Below are 25,088 nucleotides of genomic sequence, written 5' to 3'. Positions count from 1 at the left end.
AGCAGGTGTTGACAGATGTGAAAATTACCGAACTATCAGTTTAATAAGTCACAGCTGCAAAATACTAATGCGAATTCTATACAGACGAATGGAATAACTGGTAGAAGCGGACCTCGGGGAAGATCAGTTCGGATTCCGTAGAAATGTTGGAACATGTGAGGCAATACTAACCTTACGACTTATCTTAGAAGAAAGATTAAGAAAAGGCAAACCTACGTTTCTAGCATTTGTAGACTTAGAGAAAGCTTTTGAGAATGTTGACTGGAATACTATCTTTCAAATTCTAAAGGTGGCAGGAGTGAAATACAGAGAGCAAAAGGCTATTTACAATTTGTACAGAAACCAGTTGGCAGTTATTAGAGTCGAGGAGCATGAAAGGGAAGCAGTGGTTGGGAAGGGAGTGAGACAGGGTTGTAGCCTATCCCCGATGTTATTCAATCTGTATATTGAGCAAGCAGTAAAGGAAACAAAAGAAAAAATACGGAGTAGGTATTAAAATTCATGGAGAAGAAATAAAAACATTGAGGTTCGCTGATGACATTGTAATTCTGTCAGAGACAGCAAAGGACTTGGAAGAGCTGTTGAACGGAATGGACAGTGTCTTGAAAGGAGGATATAAGATGAACATCAACAAAAGCAAAACGAGGATAATGGAATGTAGTCAAATTAAATCGGGTGATGCTGAGGGAATTAGATTAGGAAATGAGACACTTAAAGTAGTAAAGGAGTTTTGCTATTTAGGGAGTAAAATAACTGATGATGGTCGAAGTAGAGAGGATATAGAATGTAGACTGGCAATGGCAAGGAAATCGTTTCTGAAGAAGACAAATTTGTTAACATCGAGTATAGATTTAAATGTCAGGAAGTCGTTTCTGAAAGTATTTGTATGGAGTGTAGCCATGTATGGAAGTGAAACATGGACGATAACTAGTTTGGACAAGAAGAGAATAGAAGCTTTCGAAATGTGGTGCTACAGAAGAATGCTGAAGATAAGGTGGGTAGATCACGTAACTAATGAGGAGGTATTGAATAGGATTGGGCAGAAGAGAAGTTTGTGACACAACTTGACTAGAAGAAGGGATCGGTTGGTAGGACATGTTTTGAGGCATCAAGGAATCACAAATTTAGCATTGGAGGGCAGCGTGGAGGGTAAAAATCGTAGAGGGAGACCAAGAGATGAATACACTAAGCAGATTCAGAAGGATGTAGGTTGCAGTAAGTACTGGGAGATAAAGAAGCTTGCACAGGATAGAGTAGCATGGAGAGCTGCATCAAACCAGTCTCAGGACTGAAGACCACAACAACAATGGTGGAAAAATGATGCACATGCATGGTTCTCTTCAGCCAGAAATTGCAGGCAACCATGTCCAGCGAATATGGTGCCTGAGGCAACATAACGGTTTTGTTTTTTTTGGCAAAAGATCACAAACAGGCATTGTGGTGTGAGTGGGAGCATTATTGTGATCCAATTTCCATGAATGGTTTTGCCACAATTCCGGTCTACTCCTTATTGACCATACAACCATAATGCAGAAACTCATGATGCATTATCCCATTGTAATTTGGGGAAACAGTGAGAAGAACTTGCATATGTGATCAAACTTGTTGAATTTTTTTTGGTCTTGTCTCTTCTGGCAGTTTCCATTGGGGCACTGGGCCTCTGTTATGACATCATACCTGTATACCCATGTTTCATCACCTGTTATGACCTGCTTTAGAATTTCTGGATTATTACCGACTTCATTCTGCAATTCCTGAGCGATGTCTGTGCAATGTTGTTTTTGGTCTAAATTCAACACTTTTGGAACAAACTTCGTTGCTACATGCTTAATGCCCAAAACATCACCAAAAAAATTGCTTGGCATAAGCCAAAGGATATGCCGACATCTTCAACAACCCATCTGGTGGTGATTCGACAACTTTCGAGGACCATTTTTTGTTACTTCATCCACATCGTCATTAGTAATCAATGTGTTTGGGCGTCCAGTTTGGTCATCGTTTTCAGCATCTTCTTGCCCCTCTTCGAGACATTTGTACCACTCGTAAACTCTTGTCTTAATCATAGTAGGTTCCCCAAAAGCTAAAGTCAACATTTTGAATGTGGTGCTGCACTTTACTCCATTTTTCAAGTAAAATTTAATACAAATTCTTTAATCCGTCTTTCTTTAAATTAAAAATTAACCAAACACTTGAAAACACATATAATCTTTTCGACTGTCAGCAATATTCAAAACAGCTGAAAGTGTAAACGTACATCAGGAACATGTGTGTCAACAATATAAAAAGACTTTTTTTCCACATATATAAAGCCCGCAAAATTAAAAATTTCCCGCTACTCCTTTATCTTACAATTTAAAACCTGGTTCCTAAATCTCTGTCTTACCATTATATAATCTATCTGATACCTTTTAGTATCTCCAGGGTTCTTCCATGTATACAACCTTCTTTCATGATTCTTAAACCAAGTGTTCGCTATGATTAAGTTATACTCTGTGCAAAATTCTACCAGGCGGCATCCTCTTTCATTTCTTAGCCCCAATCCATATTCACCTACTATGTTTCCTTCTCTCCCTTTTCCTACTCTTGAATTCCAGTCACCCATGACTATTAAATTTTCGTCTCCCTTCACTACTTGAATAATTTCTTTTATCTCATCATACATTTCATCAATTTCTACGTCATCTGCAGAGCTAGTTGGCATATAAACTTGTACTACTGTAGTAGGCGTGGGCTTCGTGTCTATCTTGGCCACAATAATGCATTCACTATGCTGTTTGTAGTAGCTTACCCGTACTCCTATTTCTTTATTCATTATCAAACCTACTCCTGCATTACCCCTATTTGATTTTGTATTTATAAACCTATATTCACCTGACCAAAAGTCTTTTTCCTCCTGCCACCGAACTTCACTAATTCCCACTATATCTAACTTTAATCTATCCATTTCCCTTTTTAAATTTTCTAACCTACCTGCCTGATTAAGGGATCTGACATTCCACGCTCCGATCCGTAGAATGCCAGTTTCCTTTCTCCTGATAACAACGTCCTCCTGAGTAGTCCCCGCCCAGAGATCCGAATGGGGGACTATTTTACCTCCGGAATATTTTACCCAAGAGGACGCCATCATCATTTAATCATACAGTAAAGCTGCATGCCCTCGGGAAAAATTACAGCTGTAGTTTCCCCTTGCTTTGAGCCATTCGCAGTACCAGCACAGCAAGGCCATTTTGGTTAGCGTTACCAGGGCAGATCAGTCAATCATTCAGACTGTTGCCCCTGCAACAGAACCTGCCCCGGAAAGAACCAGAGGTTGTACAGAGTTTCAGGGAGAGCATAAGGGAACAATTGACAGGAATGGGGGAAAGAAATACAGTAGAAGAAGAATGGGCAGCTTTGAGGGATGAAATAGTGAAGGCAGCAGAGGATCAAATAGGTAAAAAGACGAGGGCTAGTAGAAACCCTTGGGTTACAGAAGAAATATTGAATTTAATTGATGAAAGGAGAAAATATAAAAATGCAGTACATGAAGCAGCAAAAAGGGATACAAACTTCTCAAAAATGAGATCGACAGGAAGTGCAAAATGGCTAAGCAGGGATGGCTAGAGGACAAATGTAAGGATGTAGAGGCATATCTCACTAGGGGTAAGATAGATACTGCCTACAGGAAAATTAAAGAGACCTTTGGAGAAAGGAGAACCACTTGCATGAATATCAAGAGCTCAGATGGAAACCCAGTTCTAAGCAAAGAAGGGAAAGCAGAAAGGTGGAAGGAGTATATAGAGGGTCTATACAAGGGCGATGTACTTGAGGACAATATTATGGAAATGGAAGAGGATGTAGATGAAGATGAAATGGAAGATATGATATTGCGTGAAGAGTTTGACAGAGCACTGAAAGACCTGAGTCGAAACAAGGCACCTCGTGTAGACAACATTCCATTGGAACTACCGACAGCCTTGGGATTGCCAGTCCTGACAAAACTCTACCATCTGGTGAGCAAGATGTATGAGACAGGTGAAATACCCTCAGACTTCAAGAAGAGTATAATAATTCCAATCCCAAAGAAAGCAGGTGTTGACAGATGTGAAAAGTACCAAACTATCAGTTTAATAAGTCACAGCTGCAAAATACTAACGTGAATTCTTTACAGACAAATGGAAAAACTGATAGAAGGCGACCTCGGGGAAGATCAGTTTGGATTCCGTACAAATGTTGGAACACGTGAGGCAATACTGATCCTATGACTTAGCTTAGAAGAAAGATTAAGAAAACGCAAACCTACGTTTCTAACATTTGTAGACTTAGAGAAAGCTTTTGACAACGTTGATTGGAATACTCTCTTTCAAATTCTGAAGGTGGCAGGGGTAAAATAGAGGGAGCAAAAGGCTATTTACAATTTGTACAGAAACCAGTTGGCAGTTATTAGAGTCGAGGGGCATGAATGGGAAGCAGTGGTTGGGAAGGGAGTGAGAGAGGGTTGTAGCCTATCCCTGATGTTATTCAATCTGTATATTGAGCAAGCAGTAAAGGAAACAAAAGAAAAGTTCGGAGTAGGTATTAAAATCCATGGAGAAGAAATAAAAACTTTGAGGTTCGCCGATGACATTGTAATTCTGTCAGAGACAGCAAAGGACTTGGAAGAGCAGTTTTAACAGAATGGACAGTGTCTTGAAAGGAGGGTATAAGATGAACATCAACAAAAGCAAAACGAGGATAATGGAGTGTAGTCGAATTAAATCGTGTGATGCTGCGGGAATTAGATTAGGAAATGAGACACTTAAAGTAGTAAAGGAGTTTCGCTATTTGGCGAGCAAAATAACTGACGGTGGTCGAAGTAGAGACGACATAAAATATAGATTGGGAATGGCAAGGAAAGCGTTTCTGAACAAGAGAAATTTGTTAATATCGAGTATAGATTTGTGTCAGGAAGTCTTTTCTGAAAGTATTTGTATGCAGTGTAGCCATGTATGGAAGTGAAACATGGACGATAACTAGTTTGGACAAGAAGGGAATAGAAGCTTTCGAAATGTGGTGCTACAGAAGAATGCTGAAGATTAGATGAGTAGATCACATAACTAATGAGGAGGTATTGAATAGAATTGGGAAGAAGAGGAGCTTGTGGCACAACTTGACTAGAAGAAGGGATCGGTTTGGTAGGACATGTTCTGAGACATTGAGGGATCACCAATTTAGTATTGGAGGGCAGTGTGGAGGGTAAAAATCGTAGAAGGAGACCAAGAGATGAATACACTAAGCAGATTCAGAAGGATGTAGGCTGCAGTAGGTACTGGGAGATGAAGAAGCTTGCACAGGATAGAGTAGCATGGAGAGCTGCATCAAACCAATCTCAGGACTGAAGACCACAACTACTTCAAATCCTTTATCACATTTTTAAATTAGATGTTGCATCACATTTGTTTTTGAGAAATTCCTATTCTCCATGTTAGACCTCAGTCAATTAGTTGTGTGTTGTAACTTCCTGGCAGATCAAAACTGTCTACTGGACCAGAACTTCACACTGAAAGCTTTGCCTTTTGTGCACAAATGCTCTGCTGACTGAGTTATGCAGGATCAATACATGACCTGCTCTCCCAGCCTTATTTCCACCAGTACTCCTGTCCTACTTCCTAAACTTATTGTCTTCTCCCTCAACTTCTAGACTTGATCTTGTTTGTAACTATAAAGCAAGTTAGTGTAAACGGATAGATAAAAAACCTACTCACCGAGCAGTGGCAGGGGAACACACACACAAAAGCGTTTAACTTTTACAAGCTTTCGGAATCAGTGGTTCCTCCTTCTGGCAGAAGAGTTCAAGGGGAAGGAAGATGGGTGAAGGAAAAGGACTGGAGAGGTTTAAGGAAAGGGATACAGATCAGAAAAGTCATCCAGAACCCCAAGTCAAGGAAGACTTGCCAGAGGCGATGATAAGGAAAGACTGGTTGTTCGAGACTGCACAGGACGAGATTTGAAAACCTGAGAGCTTAAAGATGGAAGACGGGGTGATATGCAAGACAGAGATAACTGCTGAAACATCGTGCATGAGCTAATAAGAGTGAAAAGCTAAGTGCATTGTATGTAACAGAGGTGGGAGGGAGGACGACAAAAAATAGTCAAGTTGGAAAATGAAAGATGTAGAAAACCAAAATGGAGTCAAGAAAGGAGTAGTTACTGTGAACAAATGCTGAGACAGAAGGAATTAATGTAAATTAAGGCCAGGTGGATTGTGCTAGTTCACACCTGCAAAGCTCTGTGAAACTGGTGTCTGGGGAAAGAATCCAGATGGCACATGTGGTGAAAGAGGCACCAAGGTCATGACTGTCATGTTGTACAGCATGCTCTGCAACAGCATATTTTATGTTGCCTGTGTACCCTCTGCCTATGCCCATTCATCCTGACTGATAACTTGGTTGTAGTCATGCCGATGTAAAAGGCCAAACAGCATTTACATAACAGTTGGTATATGGTGTGTCGTTTCACAAGTGGCTCTCCGTTTGATAGTATATGTTTTGCCAGTTACAGGGCTGGAGTAGATAGCAATAGGAGGGTGCATAGGCCGAGTCTTGCTGCGGGTGCTGTCACAGGAGTAGGAGTCATAGGGTAGGGAAATGGGTGCAGAAGGAGCATAGGGTCTAACAAGGATATTGCAGAGATTGTGAGGGTGGCGAAAAGCTATTCTAGGCATGGTGGGAAAAATCTCAGACAGAATGGATCTCACTTCAGGGCATGATTTTAGGAAGTCATGGCCTTGTCAAAGTAGCTGATTAATACATTAAAGACCAAGATAATACTGGTTGATAAGTGGTGTGCTCCAATGTTGTTTTTTGGAGGGAGCAGCGGTATCAGGATTGGATGTGATGGCCCAGGAAATTTGCTTTTGAACTAGGCTGTTGTTATAATTACGTCCAGTGAAGGCTGAACTGAAAGTGGTGATATATTGCTGTAAAGGCCCTGCATTCAAACTTATACATTTGTCTCTAATCCCAAGTCCGCAGCTCGTGGTCTTTCGGTAGCATTCTCGCTTCCTGCGCACAGGGTCCCGGGTTCGATTCCCAACGGGGTCAGGGATTTTCGCTGCCTGGGTGTTGTGTTGTCTTCATCATCATCATTCCTCCTCATTCTGGTCGGAGGAAAGCAATGGCAAACCACTTTCGCTACAACCATGCCTAGTCGGCAGTGTGGGTCTCCCACAACATTCCCTACGCTGCTCGGAGTATGGGACCTCGTCATCTAATCCCAAGGCTGTATGGAAGGGAACGTTTGACATGGAAAGAATGGCAACTGTCAAAATGTAAGTACTGCTGTTTGTTAGAGGTTTGATGTGCACAGAAGTGTGTAGCTTCACCCAAGGCCAGCTTTTCGTCGCCCTCCCAATCTCTGCAGTATCCTCATCAGTCCCTATGCTCCTTATGCACCCATCTCCCTACTCTATGGCTCCTACCCCTGTGACTGTCCCTGCTGCAAAACTTGCCCAATGCACCCTCCTACCACCGCCTATTCCAGCCCTGTAACTGGCAAAATATATACTATCAAATGCAGAGCCACTTGTGAAACAACACATCATATACCAGCCTTTATGTAAATGCTGTTTGGCCTTTTACATCGGCATGACTACTACCCAATGACCTTGGTGCCTCTTTCACCACACATGCCATCTGGATTCTTACCCCCGACACCAGTTTCTCAGAACTCCACAGGTGGGGACTAGCACTACAACATGTCCTTCATTTCTGCCACCCCCTTGGCCTTAATTTATGTTCATTCCTTCTGTCTCAGCATTTGTTCACAGTAACTACTCCTTTCTTGACTCCCATTTTAGTTTTCTACACCTTTCATTTTCTGACCTGTCTATTTTTCGCCATCCTTCCTCCCACCTCTGTCACATACAACACACTTAGTTTTTCACTCTTATTAACTCGTACACGATGTTTTAGTAGTAATCTCTGTCATGCATATTACCCTGTCTTCCCCCTTCAAGCTCTTAGGTATTCAAATCTCGTCCGGTGCAGTCCCCAACAGTCAGTCTTTCCTTCTCATCCCGTCCAGTAAGTCTCCCCTGACCTGAAGTTCTTGGTGACTTTTCTGAACTGTACCCCTTCCCTAAACCTCTCCAGTCCTTTTCCATCACCCCTCTTCCTTCCCCAACTCTGCTGCCAGGAGTAGGTGCCACTGGCTCTGAAAGCCTGTGTGTGTGTTCCACTGACAGTGCGTGGTGAGCAGATTTTTTTATCTATCCTTGTACATTATATTATCAATAACTGATTATTTTTGTTGTTATATGAAGCAAGTTAGTTGTATAGGTTAACATACTGGATTCACATTCGAGAGAACCACGTTTAACTGCCCATGTGGCCATCTTGATTTAGGTTGCTCATAGTTTCTTTGTAAGTTTTATAAGGTGAATGCTTGGATGATTCCTTTGAAGTGGTGCAGCTGACTTCCTTCTTCAGCCTTGCCCAGTCATAACTTGTGCTTGATCTTTCACCTTGCTTCCTTGTTTGTAGTTTTATTCCTGCTGCTCATGTAATTCCATGTTGATCTCCTTTTAATGCTGGTCTGACTGCCATTACATCAGCATTCCTTAAAAACTATCACTTCTGCATGCCTTACACCATATTGCAACCAACTGAGGTGGTGCAGTGGTTAGCATACTGGACTCGCATTCAGGATTTCTCTAAATTGCTTCAGGCAAATACAGGGATGGTTCCTTTAAAAGGGCACAGCCGATTTCCTTCCCCATCCTTCCCTAATCTGAGCGTGTGCTCCATTTCTAATGACCTTGTTGTTGATAGGACGTTAAATACTAGTCTCCTCCTCCACCATCTTTCATAAGAGTTGAAGAGCGATAATAACCACATAATTCATAGCCAGTTGCAGTTGGTTGTAAGCAATTCATGAATGTCTAAAGCTGACACAGTGCCATTAAAACCAGCTCAATCTACTTGTCAGCTGCTGCTGCTTTACAAATTTAACAACTTCTAAGAGCCATTGCCAGCATCTTATTACCCCCACCCCCCCCACCCCCACCCCCCCTCACACACACACACACACACACACACACACACACACACACACACTAGCACTCTATAATCTTTATATTAACTTTATGTTTTACTTTTCTTAAGGTAAAAGTCAAGACGATATGCAGATTGCCTTGAGGACTTTGGACGCAGTGTTGATAAAGCGAAGAAAGAAGATATCTAATCAACGTTTACTGGCCTTTACTAAGAGAGTTAGCACACTGGCCTTGCAGTTGCTCCATAATGGCACACTGAGTTGCCTAGCTTTGGTTAAAACCATTTTAACGGTTAGTAGTGTTGTGCATGTGATGTCTTATTTATTAATGCAGTGTTAGTATGTTGTGAAAGCAATTTCTACAACTGGGACGATCAGGTAAAAGCTGTTACACTGTCATCTTTTGCTCTCCCTTTGTTCTGACTGCTTGCTGCTTGATAATTGAAACTTTAGTTGTAGAAAGTAGTCCTCATCAAGTCACAATATCGCTCTGACATTGTCATGGTAAAATTAAGAACTAAAAGAAATACATTCGAACCAAGTAATTGAATAAAAATAATCATGGAACTCATTTCTGTAAAAATTTAAAAATAAAAATCTAAAAATTAACAGACGGCATTTGAACCCTTCACCTTCAGCATATAGCCTTGTACACTACCACTGTGCTACACCATAGTCAAAATAACGCTCTTGACCAGTGGTACTCAACCTGCTCCCTACCACCCACTAGTGGGCATTAAAGCTTTCATGATAGGCGGTACAGGTTTTGAAAACATTTTCATCAGGTTTTCATAAAATTTTGATCTAAAGTATTTGTCAAGTAATAATTATTATTACATGCTTTAACTTGCTGGAATTGTAATGTATAAAGATTATAAAGTAAAATTACTTCCCTACATTATAAATCACGATTACTGTGGAACTGCTGAGTGGTTAGCAAATTTTATTGCTGTCGGAGATAAAAAAAGTTGGTGATAGGTATAAAAGGCTGACTACCCCTTCTCTAGTCTATTTGGTTTTTGTCGAGTACTTATAAACTAGGGCACATGAGCAGAAATGGCTTCAGGATGTAATACCTGGGACCCTAGGCTATTCCATCATATGAGTGGTGTCAGAATGTCAATCCCACCACTAGGGACCTGTCACATAATTTTATTTTAGCCCATTCTAGTTTATCGTAAATTCTTTTTGCCTGAGTTACGCATTTATTTGCCCACTTTTTCCATATACTGGTAGTATGTTAGTGTATTACATCTCTGCACAAAGACATGTTAGTTTTGTTTGTGTATGTTGAAGTAGACTACAAAATTTTGACACTGTGACATTTTGTTGCCATGCCTCCAGTAACCTATTTTCACTGTTTGTTAAGCATTAAATTGAAAAACTCATACCCATGTTTGCCTCTGTTGTTTCCCACACTTAAAATATTGTATCTCATTGCAGATGAATAAGTCAGTAGACATTTTACTGGATCTGGACTCCACAGTTGGTCAGGGACATTATTTTCCAGAGCTTGAACAACCGGAATATTGCAATGCTGGCAACACTGCGCTGTGGGAAATGACTGTATTGCAGGTATTTGTTCTTTGCTGTTCTTAGTTTTAATTTGAGAAAACTGACATAAATGAAGTTTGAGCACATACAATTTGCATATATTTAAGGTTCAGTTGGTACTGTTAGTTTTATCATGTTTTCAGCGCCATTATCATCCAACTGTGCGGAAGTTTGCATCACATATATTGCACAATGTACCTGCCACAGGTGAAGGCAGCTTGCCACCAGACTTGGCAAAACAGTAAGTATCAAAAATTGTTTTATGAAGAATGCAGTTTTATAATTATGGCTATAGATAGTGAGCTCATGAGAAATTCTTATATTTGAAAATGCAAGTGGATATGAAATTTCCCTGTAAGCTGAACCCAAACATACAAGCAAATTTATGCCATTGTATGTGTCTTGCCATCATTCCATAGTTTCTTATATATTTATGGAGATGTTTTCCATCTTTGCAACTAAATGAAAGGAAATTTGTTTTGTGCCATACATATTTCGCTTCACCTAATTCCAAGGTGGCAGACATGGAGTAATAACATTAGAAATCATAAGTTAACACCAAATGGTAATTTAATCTCACCAAACTTGTTCTGAAACGTTTTTCTTGCCTAAAAAAACAAGGGAATAACAAGAAAATATACAAAGTATAATTAATATAGAACAATGGAATGTAACAATATTATGAAAAGGATAGTTGCTACTCACCCTATAGCAGAGATGCTGAGTTGCAGATAGGTATAACAAGAACACTGTCAGAAAGTGAGCTTTCGGCGAACAAGGCCTTCATCGAAAATAGACAACGTACACACAGACACTCACACAAACACAACTCATACACACATGACCACATGGCCAACAAGGCCCTCGTTGAAAATAGACAACATGTGTGCGCGCGCGCACACACACACACACACACACACACACACACACACACACACACACACACAAATGCAGCTCACATGCACATGACCACATGGTCATGTGTGTGTGAGTTGCATTTGTGTGTGTGTGTGTGTGTGTGTGTGTGTGTGTGTGTGTGTGTGTGTGGGCGCGCATGTTGTCTAGACATGTTGGCCAAAAGCCCACTTTCCAAATGTCTTTTTGTTGTGCCTATCTGCGACTCAGTATCTCCTCTATATGGTGAGTAGCAACAAGCCTTTTCATAATTATTGTATACATAAAACAAACATATATAACATTCCACTGAAACTGCTTCAAAAATAAAAGAAGCAAAATGTGTATGACAGAAAACAAACTACCTTTCATTTGGTTGCAGAGACAGATTATATCTCCATAAAAATATATTATTTGCTTGCCAGTGATAGGGAAAACTATTTAGTGCGGCACTTAAGTCATCTGCTGCTTTCAAAACACAGGTGATAAGGGTTTGTTGCACACATACTTCCCAGAAGATGGGTATCACACCATCGGTCCTCTAGTACCATAAACTTGGGGCATGACAGTGGAATTGTTGTGTGCAGTGGAGAGTAGATATCATGGCTTAAGCAACTGGAGTGTGAGAATGGTACAAAACCCCATTTTAAAAATGAGACTTGTCAGACTTCTATTAACCTTATAAATACGTATAACAATAGTTTCTTTAGATTACTGGTGAACACTCACACCCAACATAAAGCACTCAATTTTAGTTATCAATAGAGGATGAAAATTTGGACAAGGTATTCCTTTTTATATTCAACAACTGCTGAGCAAATACCTGGCTTTTCAAAGTATGATAAATACACTCACATTGGTACACTTCTAGGGGAGATATCATGTCAAGAAACAGTTCTTACTGAGTTCAGAGATTTAACAAGTATTCTGTTGAAGCAGCATTGCTCAGCTCTCTTTAATTTTAGGAAGAATGTAGCTTGCACAAAGTTTATGCATTTAGAAATACAGAACCTGCTAAAAGAGTGGAAAAATGAAGGAGTGATTAAGGTAGGATATTATGAAGAAGGGTAATGGTGAACATCTGAAAAATTTGTGCCTTCATATTCACATTCAGTTCTCATAAATTGCCGAAGTATATCAAGGTTGAAGTCATCGACTTGATTGAAAGTCTGTCCTTACATTCCAACTCCAGTGTGGTGCTTTAAATTCTAACATATGGGAAATTTCATTCAGATGTTCTCAAAAAGCAAGAACTGAGTGTATGGAACCATTAGCATATGCCCACCCTAAAGGCAACCATGTAATCTGGAGCTATGATTGCAGTTTTTTTCTGGAGAAAAATGAATGCAAGAGATAAAAATAACAAGACTGATGCCAGAAAGCATATAATGTGTTACAGCCAGTGATATTTATGATATCAGTTGCCTCGACTATTAAAAAACCAGTACAAACAGGTAATGTAACAACACAGACTGAGGCATAAGAAATGAACACAAAAACCAGTGCACACAAGTATACATGCAAGACCAAACAATGGAAAGTACAGGTTGCATTATGACAAGAATAGATTGCTACTCACTGTAAAGATGACACGTTGAGTGGCATGCAGGCATGACAAAAAGACTGTTATACATTTGAGCTTTCGAGAAAAGCCTTCTTCAGAAAGGAAAACATGCACACATTCACACAAGCATGTGCTTCTTATCCATATGTGACCACTGTCTCCAGTCAGAATGCCAGAGCAACCAGAGGTAGCAGAGATATGTTTGTGAGGTATGCTCACAAGTGTCAGTATGTGCACATTTTCCTTTCTGAAGAAGGCTTTGACCGAGGGCTCAGAGTTGTAACATTCTTTTCATTGTGCCTTTCTGCAACTCAGCTTGCCATCTTTATAGTGAGTAGCAATCTATACTTTTCATAATGTTGTTGATGTACATGCAAGCAGTCAGTTAAGGTACAATAACGGTCACTTCAAGTATACACAGAACAGAAAGTGGTGAATCCAACAGCGAACAGTTGGAAAAAAATCTAGTGCTAACACTGCACTAAAGACCATACCAGCACTATCAGCTGGAAAGGGAGTGCCGTATATGCCCTCTGGCACTCGCTGAGAAGTGTTTGCTGGTTTGCATTTTCCCACTCTTTCAATCTGGATATACCACCTACCTCAGATCTGTGACCAAAATAAAACCACCCAGATTGGTGCTCAGCCAGGTAAACTAATGCTCAATGCATTGTGTATTACACGCAGATAATTTTGTAGTAGTTTGTTTCTTTTCCATCCCAGTAAGAACAATGCATCACATTGCTATTGGCAGTTGAAAGATTGGGTGTAGTGAACTCTATCTGTGCTCTCAACAGAGAACTCTGTACACATTAATTTCAGTCATAAGTGTGTATCTAATCCACTTGTTCTGCAAATGAGGATCACCAGTCTGTTAAAGAAATGATTTTGTTCGGCTATAAAGTGATGGAGTTGCCGCATATTTAGGGATTAAAAACCAAATCCCTGGAGGCACTCAGCATCATATCTATCCAGCCATATCTATTCCAGCCATATAAGATTTATGTGCAGTCCTACTAGGATTATATCTGCCAGTTGACACTACCTAACATACAGGAATTAGACCAGGCCTGGAAAAGCATGGCTTGTGAGCCATTCCCCTCTGGCAAGTACTTCTCCCTTCAACTTGACTCGTGCAGTGGCATCACCATAGCCACACCAGCCAATAGCAGGGATGATAGTCAATCATCATGGATCATGAGTGCTACCTGCTCCCCATACATAATTGTCACAAGACATAAGCTACTATAGCTTTGATTTTTATTTGGTTATTTGTCTCAAACACTTGTACTTATATTAACGAGATGTTTTTACATTTAGTAGGTTTATTTAAGTTGCTCTTGACAAGTAGTGCAGTAGAGATTTAAATTTGTATTGCAGTGAAATAAAGCTGATTTTCCAATACCTCATTGATCACTATATTATGCTGAGCAGATATAATGTACTTCATTGAAGAAAATGTACTTTCAGAAGTGTAGCTTATGTTGATAAAAAAATTATTTTGGATACCAATCTGGTGGCATGACTTCAGAAATTGCTGCATCTCTCTTGTTCTGAATAGCATGAACAGATCATTTTGTAAACGGCACATTTCTTCTTGAATATCAGCTCTAACACTTTCAAGACTGTTTTTATTAGATTATTAAAGAAAATGATATCCACCCATGGAGATATAATAAGAGATCGATGTCATTACATCACAAACTTGAAACCAGTGTTCACCACATTAGTAGCTCCAAACATTAACTTCTGGCGGAAGTGTTTTCTTAAAAAATGGCAGCTTGCATCATTTATAGGTGTACTAATCATTCTCATTGTATGAAACTTCCTGGCAGTTTAAAACTGTGTGCCGGACCGAGACTCCAGGACATTCGCCTTTTGCGGGCAAGTGCTCTACCAGCTGAGCTACCCAAGTACGACTCACGACCCATCCTCACAGCTTTACTTCCTCCAGTTCCCCGTCTCCTACCTTCCAAACTTCACAGAAGCTCTCCTGCGAACCTTGCAGAACTAGCACTCCTGGAAGAAAGGATATTGCAGGGACATGGCTTAGCCACAGCCTGGGGGATGTTTCGAGAATGGGATTTTCACTCTGCAGCGGAGTGTGCACTGATATGAAATTTCCTGGCCTGGTCCCAAGTTCAAGTCTCAGTCCGGCACACAGTTTTAATCTGCCAGGAAGTTTCATACCAGCACACACTCCGCTGCAGAGTGAAAATCTCATTCTGGATTCTCGTTATAATCTGAAATATAAGGGCATTACATTTCATTCATAAGTGGACTCGTTCAAGCTTTTTTTACATGGATGAATTTTGGTTACACTGTTTACTTTTACAGCAGTTGTTATATTTGTTATTTGACTTTAGATTTTGTATCAGTCCATCTCGAAAATCTCTCTAGGGGAATGCTGTAAGAAGAAAAGATTGGAGATATGTTAGACATTATGTCCTCAGCCTTTTTCGCTAGGGGTGGGGTGGGGGTGGGAGGTAGATACAGGCCAAACATCAGTTTCATAAGTCCGTAGTAAAGAATTAATATTGGATTACAAAAGTAGCCTTTTCACCGCACATAGTGCTCTGCTTAGTTATTCAAAGCATATAATAAAAAGAAAATTTCATTAACAATGTGAAATGCATACTATTACTAGATCAGTAAGCACTTAATATCAGAAAAATGCCTGAAAATGTGTTTTGATGCTGTGTTATTCACGAAACCACTGTAACATTTTATATTTAAAATAACTGTTGCATGCATAAGACAGAAATTGGGAACAAGAATCGAACACATGCTAATGTTGTGGTGCAACTAACATGGCAGTGCCGGCTTAAAAGCAGTGTACAGTTTAAGTCTGTAGCCTCGTCTCCTCTTATTATACCTCTGAATGTCTGAATGTAGAGATTTAAAATGACTTTGAAACTTATTAGAAGCTTAATCAATAACACTGGCCAAAAAATAAATAAAAAATAAAAATTGAATGTTTCCTGCACTTCATTAGTCAGTTCTTACGAATTTTGGGCTGGGAAAAACAAACACGACAATGAAAAATTTTCCTTAGCTGTAGTTTCTGTGATACACACTAGGTGGAAGTATTTCATATTAATGGATTAAGAGAAAAAGATACATTTTAATCACATATGCTAACAACTTAAAAGTTTATTTGAATTTTTTTAAATGGTAGTTACATTTTAAGAGTTCTAAATTGCTGGAAGAATACCTCGAAGATGTTTGGGTCTGAAGAGAGTCATTTGGTGGCTGCATGAGATCGTCGTATTTTATCTTGCCTCTTATAATGGAATTCCGGAGCATCCCTACACAAAGACCAACAGTAATCCGCAAGCATTGCTTCATTCCAGTGGCCCTGATATCTTTGTTCCATAACAGAAATGCCCTGGGGGAATCTTTCTCCATGTTCATCAATGACAACTCCACAACTAGCGGGGAAAAAGTGTAGATGGGAGTGGAGAAAATGGATTTTAAGGGACATGTTGCATCCAAGGTTATTGTATTTTTGCAGGAACACTGTCACCAACTGATTGTAGTTGTCATCTCTTTTGTTGCCTAAAAATCCACGAACAAGTCCCTTGAAGGTTTCCCAAGCTTGCTGTTCTTTCCCCTCCAAAACTTGGTCAAATGCAGTGCTAAAATTTGTGGCCCAATAAAAATACCCTCCTTAACTTTAATAACAATGAAAATAATCAATTACTTCCTTAACTTTTTGCATCACTCAGTTTCAGAAATTTCTCTCTTATGTACTTAAAGGCCCATCCTTCTTGGTTCATACCTTTGAAAAATTTTTCATCAAACCCAACTTGATGTGCAAGGATAGAAGAAGAACATCTTTTGGTCCACGAGAGGCCCAGCAAAGACATTTTTCTCACTTGGGTTAAGATTTCTTGCAGCCCAGTCTGCTTTTGGAAGCAGCAATGTTTTGTGTACCCCAGTTGCATTGCTACGAGTATGGCAGTGACTTTTAGATCACCACAGATTTTCCATTTGTGTTCATGATATTTGATTGAGCCCAAGAGGGCTGTCATATTTGCATATATCTCCTTCATGTGACTGCGTGACCATCAGGAATAGAAGGAAGTAACACATCTGTCAAACTCAGCTTGTATGATTCTATGAATAGCCTCCATTCAGTCGGAGCATGGTTCAGATTCAAAGATTTCATCAGGCCATTAATCTCGCAGCAAACAACAAGGTTGTTTTTCTTCTCCAACAATGGAAGCAGTTCCATGTGATGTTTTCTGTACTGTGATGTCACTTTTGAGAAGATTCTATTGCTGTAGTCGAGACCCAAGAATTTCTGCCTTCTCCTTTGACAAGTCAAGGTCTCTAAAGAGATTACTCAATTCTGCTTGACTCAGTCTATGCGGTTTATCATCTTTTTCCTCAAAATTGGGGTCACAGAATCTGGAAGGCGTATTCGGCTCTTCTCCTTCTTCTTCTTCTTCTTCTTCTTCCTCTTCCTCTTCCTCTTCCTCTTCCCTTCTTCCACACTGTCTTCATTTTCTACTTCAAACACACAATTTTTGAGTGTCATATGAACTGTTAAAGTATTTGAATTCGGAATGGGTCGATTAGCAGATCAAAGATTTGGGTACTGAACTGTTCTTCTTTTCTTCATAGACAATCCTGCCATTATAGATGGAGTCAAGCAGAAATAGCAGTCATCTGTATGGTTTATAGGTACAGCAAAAGCTATAGATCATTTCTTATTTTTCAGCCATTCTCGCAGTAACTAAATATGCGTTACGACGTATACTGGAGCCCAAGACTTGGCCTGGTCCCCTACTTTTATACTGAAATAATGCTGATAGGCAGTCTTTGCAAGAAGCATAAGATTGCATTTCTGTGAGGACAATGTTATTTCACCACAAATGTAACAAAATTATTCACTTTATTTACACGTTTTCATGGCATTTTTATGAATTTTACACTTCAAAAGCTCTCTCAAACCAGAAATTCTGCTTTAATTACAGCAGAAACTATATGAAACTCAGTCACAGCAACAGTATCTATGTTTATGACTTACAAACAGCTTAAGAGCATTTGTTTTTTGTTATTGGACAGGGTACCAACTCCAAGAACAAAATCCCCTCCCCCCCCCCCCCCCCCCAAGCTGAAAATGTTGACTATAAAAATGAAATGTCACTGTATCTCCAAAGCAAGAACTAATCTCTTATTTTTAAGGTGATTTTTTAACTCAGTAGATGGAAGTACATACGAATTAACTATTTTTGCACCGAAAACATTTTCATTGTTGGCCAGTGTCATGGAAGGAAATCTTGAAAATTTTACTTTCGTGTATTGTTGTTTCAATTCACAACAGCTCAGGAAACGAAACAAAAATTCCTTTTTTAGCTGCAATTTAGAAAACATAAGTTTACACTGGAATCCATTAATATCCATAAACATATCAGGAATAGTGCATTCCTTTCCTTTGCAAATGTAAATTCAAATAGTTTAAAAGATTTGAAAAAATCTGTTAGAAATGATAATTGTGATAAAAATTGAATCTTTCAGCTTATTTTCTAATTCCTAAGTATCTGATTTTACTTCTCTATTCGAAAACTTGAAAAGTGTAAAAGTGGAAAAAAAAAGACAATCTAAGCATTTTCCTGCTCTCAACCTAGGTATTTCAGAATGAAGAAGTATGTCTCCATATTCTGCATCAACTTTTTCAAAAAACTGTTTCAATTTTCTGTGAGGTAGTGATAGATTTCCTCCATGTATTATATTCATAATTTTTGTTACATCTTTCACTGCGGACAGCATTCTGACACTTTTTCCACACAGTGCATCATGATGACTAACACTATCAAAAGTTTTCTGTTTCTTCTTAACTGACCAATGAAGCCATTTTCACTATTGACCATAGCTGGCAAATTGAAAAGCACTTTTTAAAAAACCCCAATTTTGTCAACACTTCTCTAAACTGTGTTAAAAATGTCAAATCTATTGTTCTGATCAACAAAACTAAAGCAAGTAGCTCTTCATGTACAGAAAAGTCATCCATTATTAGGTAAACAAAAATTAACTGTTGACCAAGATCTGTTCAATCAGCACTTTCATCCATATGGAAAGAATAATGTCGACAGTTTGCAATTAAATTGCTTAGTTTCTTTTTACTCTGTGACCCCATATCAAGACTTTTTACAGTGTTACATGCCAATGCAACTGTTTTAAAGAGTTCAAAGTCATCATCATTACCAAATAATTTGGCCATTTTGGTTGCACATTCTGAGCTTTTGCTAATTTTAGTTATAGCACATATGATGCAATTAAGCTCTTTCCCTTAAGACTTGGTGGTTCAGGCAACTACTGTATCTATTTCTTTAACTTACCCACCAAAAGGTATCATTTTTCATGAGAGTAACAATCGTGTGTTACTTCATGGAGTGAGGGGAAATGTAGTAAGATTTACTACCTTTGTCTCAACTTAAACATTTTATACATATTAAACATTAGGGCTTTTCTTCCGAATTGTGTACAAAGAAGCAGTTCATTTCCCACTCCTTAGTTGAAACAAGTTTTTCAGTGTTCCCCTGCACCACACATCCCCACCCCTACCCCCTTGACAGTCTTGAGAACAGTGGTAGAAAAGTAGCCACAGTAATAACCAAAACGAAAACATGAAATTAGCACAATATTAAGGGTAGTAAATCTGAACAAAACACAGATAGCAAACATCCTAATGAAACAGCAGTGTCTCTTCAAAGTGAGGCAGCTAGTGAAAGTGTGCAAGAGCCTACGCATTGAGAAACAGTCAAAGAGGGGTTGCTCCAATCGATAGCTCATAAACAAGCGAAACATAGGCTGAGGCAAGGCCCTGATGTCAGTGTGTGAATAGAGTTGGAGAGGGAAGTCATTGCTGGATGACAATGGCTTGCGAGCTGTGCTTCGCCAAACCTCAATGAGACTGATTACAGAACTCTGTAGCCTCCAAGCTCAGGTAGGTGAGCTGAAATTATCCTCCAGTGGCACCATTTCACAACAGAAAGTATATACTGACATTTTAATTTTAGTATTTTCTGTAGTAGCTACTGTGGTTTGCCGTAGCTACTAGATGGCAAACCTGCGCATGATGAAAAATTACTAAAGGAAATAAAATTTAAAAAATCTCATTGTCTTACTTCGTACATGGCTCATAACTACCAGTAATCTGTCTGATCCACCTCCCTCCCTCCTGTGCAAATGGCCACTTTTCCACAAATCCATGTAAAATCTGCAAAAAGCAAGACCCTCTATCACTTGTAAACAATAATTATATAATTTCTTGTGCAGGCTTAGAGGGGATTGCCTTTTTAGATGCTATTATTTTAGTAACTACTTGACTACAAGAAGGAGAATATGTCTGCAGGTTGAGATTTAACGTCGTACATGAAAACTGCAAGTAAATGACAATACATGCTAACAGATTTAGGAAGGAACCAAGCAATCTTAGCAGCTCTTAAGTGCATGTTCCTAGGAGGAAAAAATATCTCAGTTTATCAGTAACACTCTCCTTCAACCACAACATCTGAGATAGGGGGTAATAATGTGCTAGATACCAGAAAATGTAAATTTGGCACAATGAAGTGGCAGATCAAGCAGCCAATGAGCCCTGGATCTTCTTAGATAGTCTATAGAATGTGTTTTGCTGCTGAAGCAAATGATTGAATCCTGTCGCAACATTGTGGAAAGGATATATTGCTACTCACCACATAGAGAAAACATTGAGTCACAGACCGACACACTGAAAAAGAATGCTCAGAATATCTCAGCTTTCTGACTTAATACTTCTCCAGAAGTAGAAAATTCACACACATTCATAAAAGCAGAACTCTCACACTTGTGTCCACTGTCTCCGGGTGTTAACGCATTAGTGCCTACAGACCGTGGCCATGTATGCATGTGTTGCAGTTGTGTGAATGTATGTGTGTTTTCTACTTCTGAAGAAGGGGTATGTCCGAAAGCTGAAATACAGGGTGATTTTTTCCACCATATACAAACCCTAGGGATTGATCGATGAGAGATGCAGAACAAAAAAGGCCTAATGAGCTTATGTTCAGAAATGCATGGTTTCCGTACTAGAGACCATTTATTCAATCATACTTTGTTACAGAGGCTGTGGCCTAATACGCACTGTACCTTGCAGGCACGTCACAGTATGCATAATTTCCTCGTAGAGGGTGGCACTGCTCCTCATACCTCACACCCTAGCGCCCTCTCATGGAATAGTAATTGGTAATGTTGTGTCCAATTCACTTCTCTTGCTGACTCATCTTGTAGTGTATGTGATACAGTATTGTACACAGTGCTTCCGCATTCAAATTGAGAGCTTGCCAACTTGGTGTCTGCTTACGGAAAGGCAAATGGCAATGGGCAGCAGGCAGGAAGGTTGTATGAGGAGACCTATCCTGCTGACAACAATCACAGCATTTAATGTTTGCAACAGTGTTTCACTGTATATCTGAGACAGGGTCATTTCAGGAAGCAGGGAATCATGAAGGATGTACCCCTAATGTTCATACATCAGACTTGGAGGAAAATGTGGTTAACACTGTGGAAGGCAACCGCTGTGTCAATGCCAGTCGGTTGGCCTGCCAGTGCAGGATAAGCCAGACAACTGTACAAAACATTCTCCATGACAGGTGTTACTACCCTTGTCCCATACAGCGACAGACTTTCCACATCGGGAACAGTTTCGTCACTGGTTCACCAGGCATCCATGATTCCGAGATTTGTGTCATCCATCCTATTCACAGATGAGACCACCCTTACGCAGAGTGGTATCTTCAGCTTTCATAACAGTCATCTGTAGGATAGTTTAGAGAACTCCCTTGGTATGGTGACTGCGAATCATCAGTGTCGGTGCAACCGAAATGTGTGGGTGAGATAATTAACGACTGTATTCTGTTACAAGTCTTCCTTCCATGCTGCCTAACAGGCCAGAACTATCAGTGTTTCTTGCTGGTGACGTTGCCTCCCCTGCTGGAAGAAGTGCCACTGATGATTCAAAGGGTTATTTGGCTGCTACATGATGGTGCTCCAGCCCACTTCGCCATTAATGTCCAGACGCATCTCAGTTGTGTCTTTGCTGCCTAATAGATTGAACGAGGAGGTCCAGTTGCGTGGCCTGCTCTTCAGCAGATCTCAACCTGTGCGATTTCTGGTTAAGGGGCCATCTCAAAAGCATTGTATGCAGTGCCCATTCCAGATGTGGAGATAATGGAGCAGCATATTCTTTCTGCCTGGCAGATGTGAGTGTGTGAGGCAGATTATGCTGCAATGTATACACACATGCATTGAGGCACATGGAAACCACTTTCAACACATACTGTAACTGTGGCTGCATGGTACAGCGTGTATTAGACTGCAGTCTCTGTAACAGTGTATGATTAAAAGTTCATTAGACCTTTTTTGTTCCATATCCTCTCATCGATCAATCCCTGGAGTTTGTACATGGTGGAATAAATCGCCGGCCGGAGTGGCCGAGCAGTTCTAGGCACTACAGTCTGGAACTGCGCGATCGCTACGGTCGCAGGTTCGAATCCTGCCTCGGGCATGGATGTGTGTGATGTCCTTAGGTTAGTTAGGTTTAATTAGTTCTAAGTTCTAGGCGACTGATGACCTCAGAAGTTAAGTCGCATAGTGCTCAAAGCCATTTGAACCATTTGGAATAAATCATCCTTTATTTTGTGCATTCTTCTTCAGTGAGCTTGTCTGTGACTCAGTGCCTCATATATGTGGTGAGTAGTAGTCCTTCATTTCCATATTGTTGATCCTGAACTTTCCATTGTTCTCTCTACAATTTGTGGTCCTATAAATCAATTCTCAACAATGTGACAGTGAACTTGATTAAGGTTGGATGGCTTGGCTATCTTACACTTCTAACGGGCACTTCATTACTAACCCTGATAAGTAACATTCGAGACAGATTAACCTCAGATATACACAAATATCAAACAAAAAATTGAGGATAGAATGTCTTGTATCAATAACGTCACTTTATTACGGAAGAAAATTTATTTTAATTATTACTCGCATTTTTCCTCACAACACTTTGAACATAAGTGTTAGTAAATAACCTGAGAATGAAGGATTTTTGACATACTTTTATTTGAGCTCTTTTCATTGTTTCCATTTGAAGAATCTACCCATAAGTAATTCTGACACACCATGTATAACAATTATAACTGTTTATGAAAGTTATGGATGTAGTGCAATACTTTATATGTTATTCCAATGTGTAAGCTAGTGCAACATCACCTTGGTACAATATTTTAGTTGTCTCTTGTCATTAGGTGCTGTTAATGTAATAAATTTCAACACTATTAATTGCATATTTTTAATATCTGATTCACATTCTTTCACATCTTATTATGAAAGAAATTGAGTGTTTGATTTATTCTGTGTTATCAGGTCACCCGAAGCTCTTTACACAAACTTTGATCCATCTGATATGGCGTTCTCTCCATCTGTACCTGTGCCGAAGAAAAATGTAGCAAAAGGAAGACCACTGGGAAAAATAAATTTTATTAATCAAGACCTAGAAAACTACACAGAAAATATTTTCGAGGCTGTAAATACAACATTGAGCTGATTGTGTAACTGTCATACAAGTTCAGTTGGCTACAGTGAACATTAATATTGTGAAAAGTTGTATATAATTTTAAATTTCATCATGCTGTGCATTCCTGACTGTTGACTAGCATCACTTCAGTGTGTGTACACAGTTTGTGATTGTGCCTATAAACGTTATGAGGAAAAACTTCATATTGTATTTGAAAATCAAGCTACAAATATGAATAAAATTATCAGTAAAGACAACCAAATATCTACAGATACAGGACTTAAAATACTTCTAACTATGCAGCCCACATCATTTACACTGGTGTGTCAAAGTGTAACTATCTGCTTAATAGTGTCTTGGTCCACCTTTGGAATGTAATACACCAGCAATTCTGCAGGCATGGAGCCCCATGCTCAGTGCTGAATGAAATGCCCCAAAACACTTGTGACTACACTAGCATTGTACTTTGTAGCGTTGCTCTTGGGGGGCAAAAAAGGAAAAGAATTGTTATTTTATATATATATTTTTTAATGTCAAAAAAGTGAATATTTTGGTGGGCCACTTGGCAACAGAATCAGGGATTGATTACACTATTATAATAACATACGTTGAGCATTAAATACCTGAATAAGAGAAACATTATCATTTCTGTGCATTATTACATTTGCGATGTAGTCATACCTGGAACAACACTTAAGGGACCAAAAGATTTATAGACTTTAAAAGAAATGCAACAGTACACAATTTAAAAAAAATAAATGGTTCAGAAATAATAGGAAAACGATAATGTTCCTTCTGCCTCATGCTGCGTTCGGCCCATCAGCGTAATCGTAATTTCTGGTGGTGAACTAACACAAAATAATTATCAATTAAGTAAATGAGGAGATGGACATCATCAAGGTTTATTTACTAAAATAAGCACACTTATCTTTAACACACTTTTTTTTTAATGGTACGTACCTTTTCATATTAAATTACAATGGATGACCATTATGGTTAAATACTTGATACATAACAGTCAAAATGTCCTCTTGATGCTGTCCGTTCATAATCAGTTACAAGAAACTACATGTTTTCTGATTGGAAAAAATAACAGTTGGCATATTCACTCAATATTTTCACATGAAATATAAAATACCATTGCAGAACGCAGCAAGTCCTCGTCCGCCTTTCATGGAATACAAACAGTAAAAGGTGAGGTGCCAGATGCCTCATTTGTCTTGAAACAACAAAATTCTTTTTTATATCATTAATCGATACATGTACATAGGGATTTACAGGCACCGCGCAACAACGGCAAAGATAAAGAATAATAGATTCTGTCACTGCTATGCGATGGTTCATTTCTTTTACTTTACAATTGTTCGATAACTTTAGGCCATCAGGTGTTTACTATTGAGTGTATATTAATGTCTGTGAGGCGAAAATTACTAATATTTCACTGCCTCCCATGAGGAGGGAAGGAATACCGAAAGTATTACTCTCATCCTCATGCCCATTCGAATA

At 39.3% G+C, this 25,088-nt stretch overlaps 1 protein-coding gene across 1 annotated transcript in view; it reads left to right on the top strand.

Moving 5' to 3' along the window:
* Window positions 1–24,064, top strand: part of LOC124613717 (nucleolar complex protein 3 homolog) — a 108,024-nt gene extending 83,960 nt beyond the window's left edge. The window contains exons 11-14 of the mRNA XM_047142437.1: window positions 9,123–9,304; window positions 10,456–10,587; window positions 10,710–10,807; window positions 23,432–24,064. Of these exons, the coding sequence (XP_046998393.1) occupies window positions 9,123–9,304; window positions 10,456–10,587; window positions 10,710–10,807; window positions 23,432–23,612 (593 nt within the window). The 3' untranslated portion in view covers window positions 23,613–24,064. The remainder of the gene's footprint in view (window positions 1–9,122; window positions 9,305–10,455; window positions 10,588–10,709; window positions 10,808–23,431) is intronic.
* Window positions 24,065–25,088: the final 1,024 nt, after the last annotated feature.

This window comes from Schistocerca americana, chromosome 4, assembly GCF_021461395.2.
Source record: "Schistocerca americana isolate TAMUIC-IGC-003095 chromosome 4, iqSchAmer2.1, whole genome shotgun sequence".
NCBI classification, from domain to species: domain Eukaryota; kingdom Metazoa; phylum Arthropoda; class Insecta; order Orthoptera; family Acrididae; genus Schistocerca; species Schistocerca americana.
Note: the sequence above shows the minus strand (reverse complement) of the source record. Positions and strands in the feature narration are given on the sequence as shown.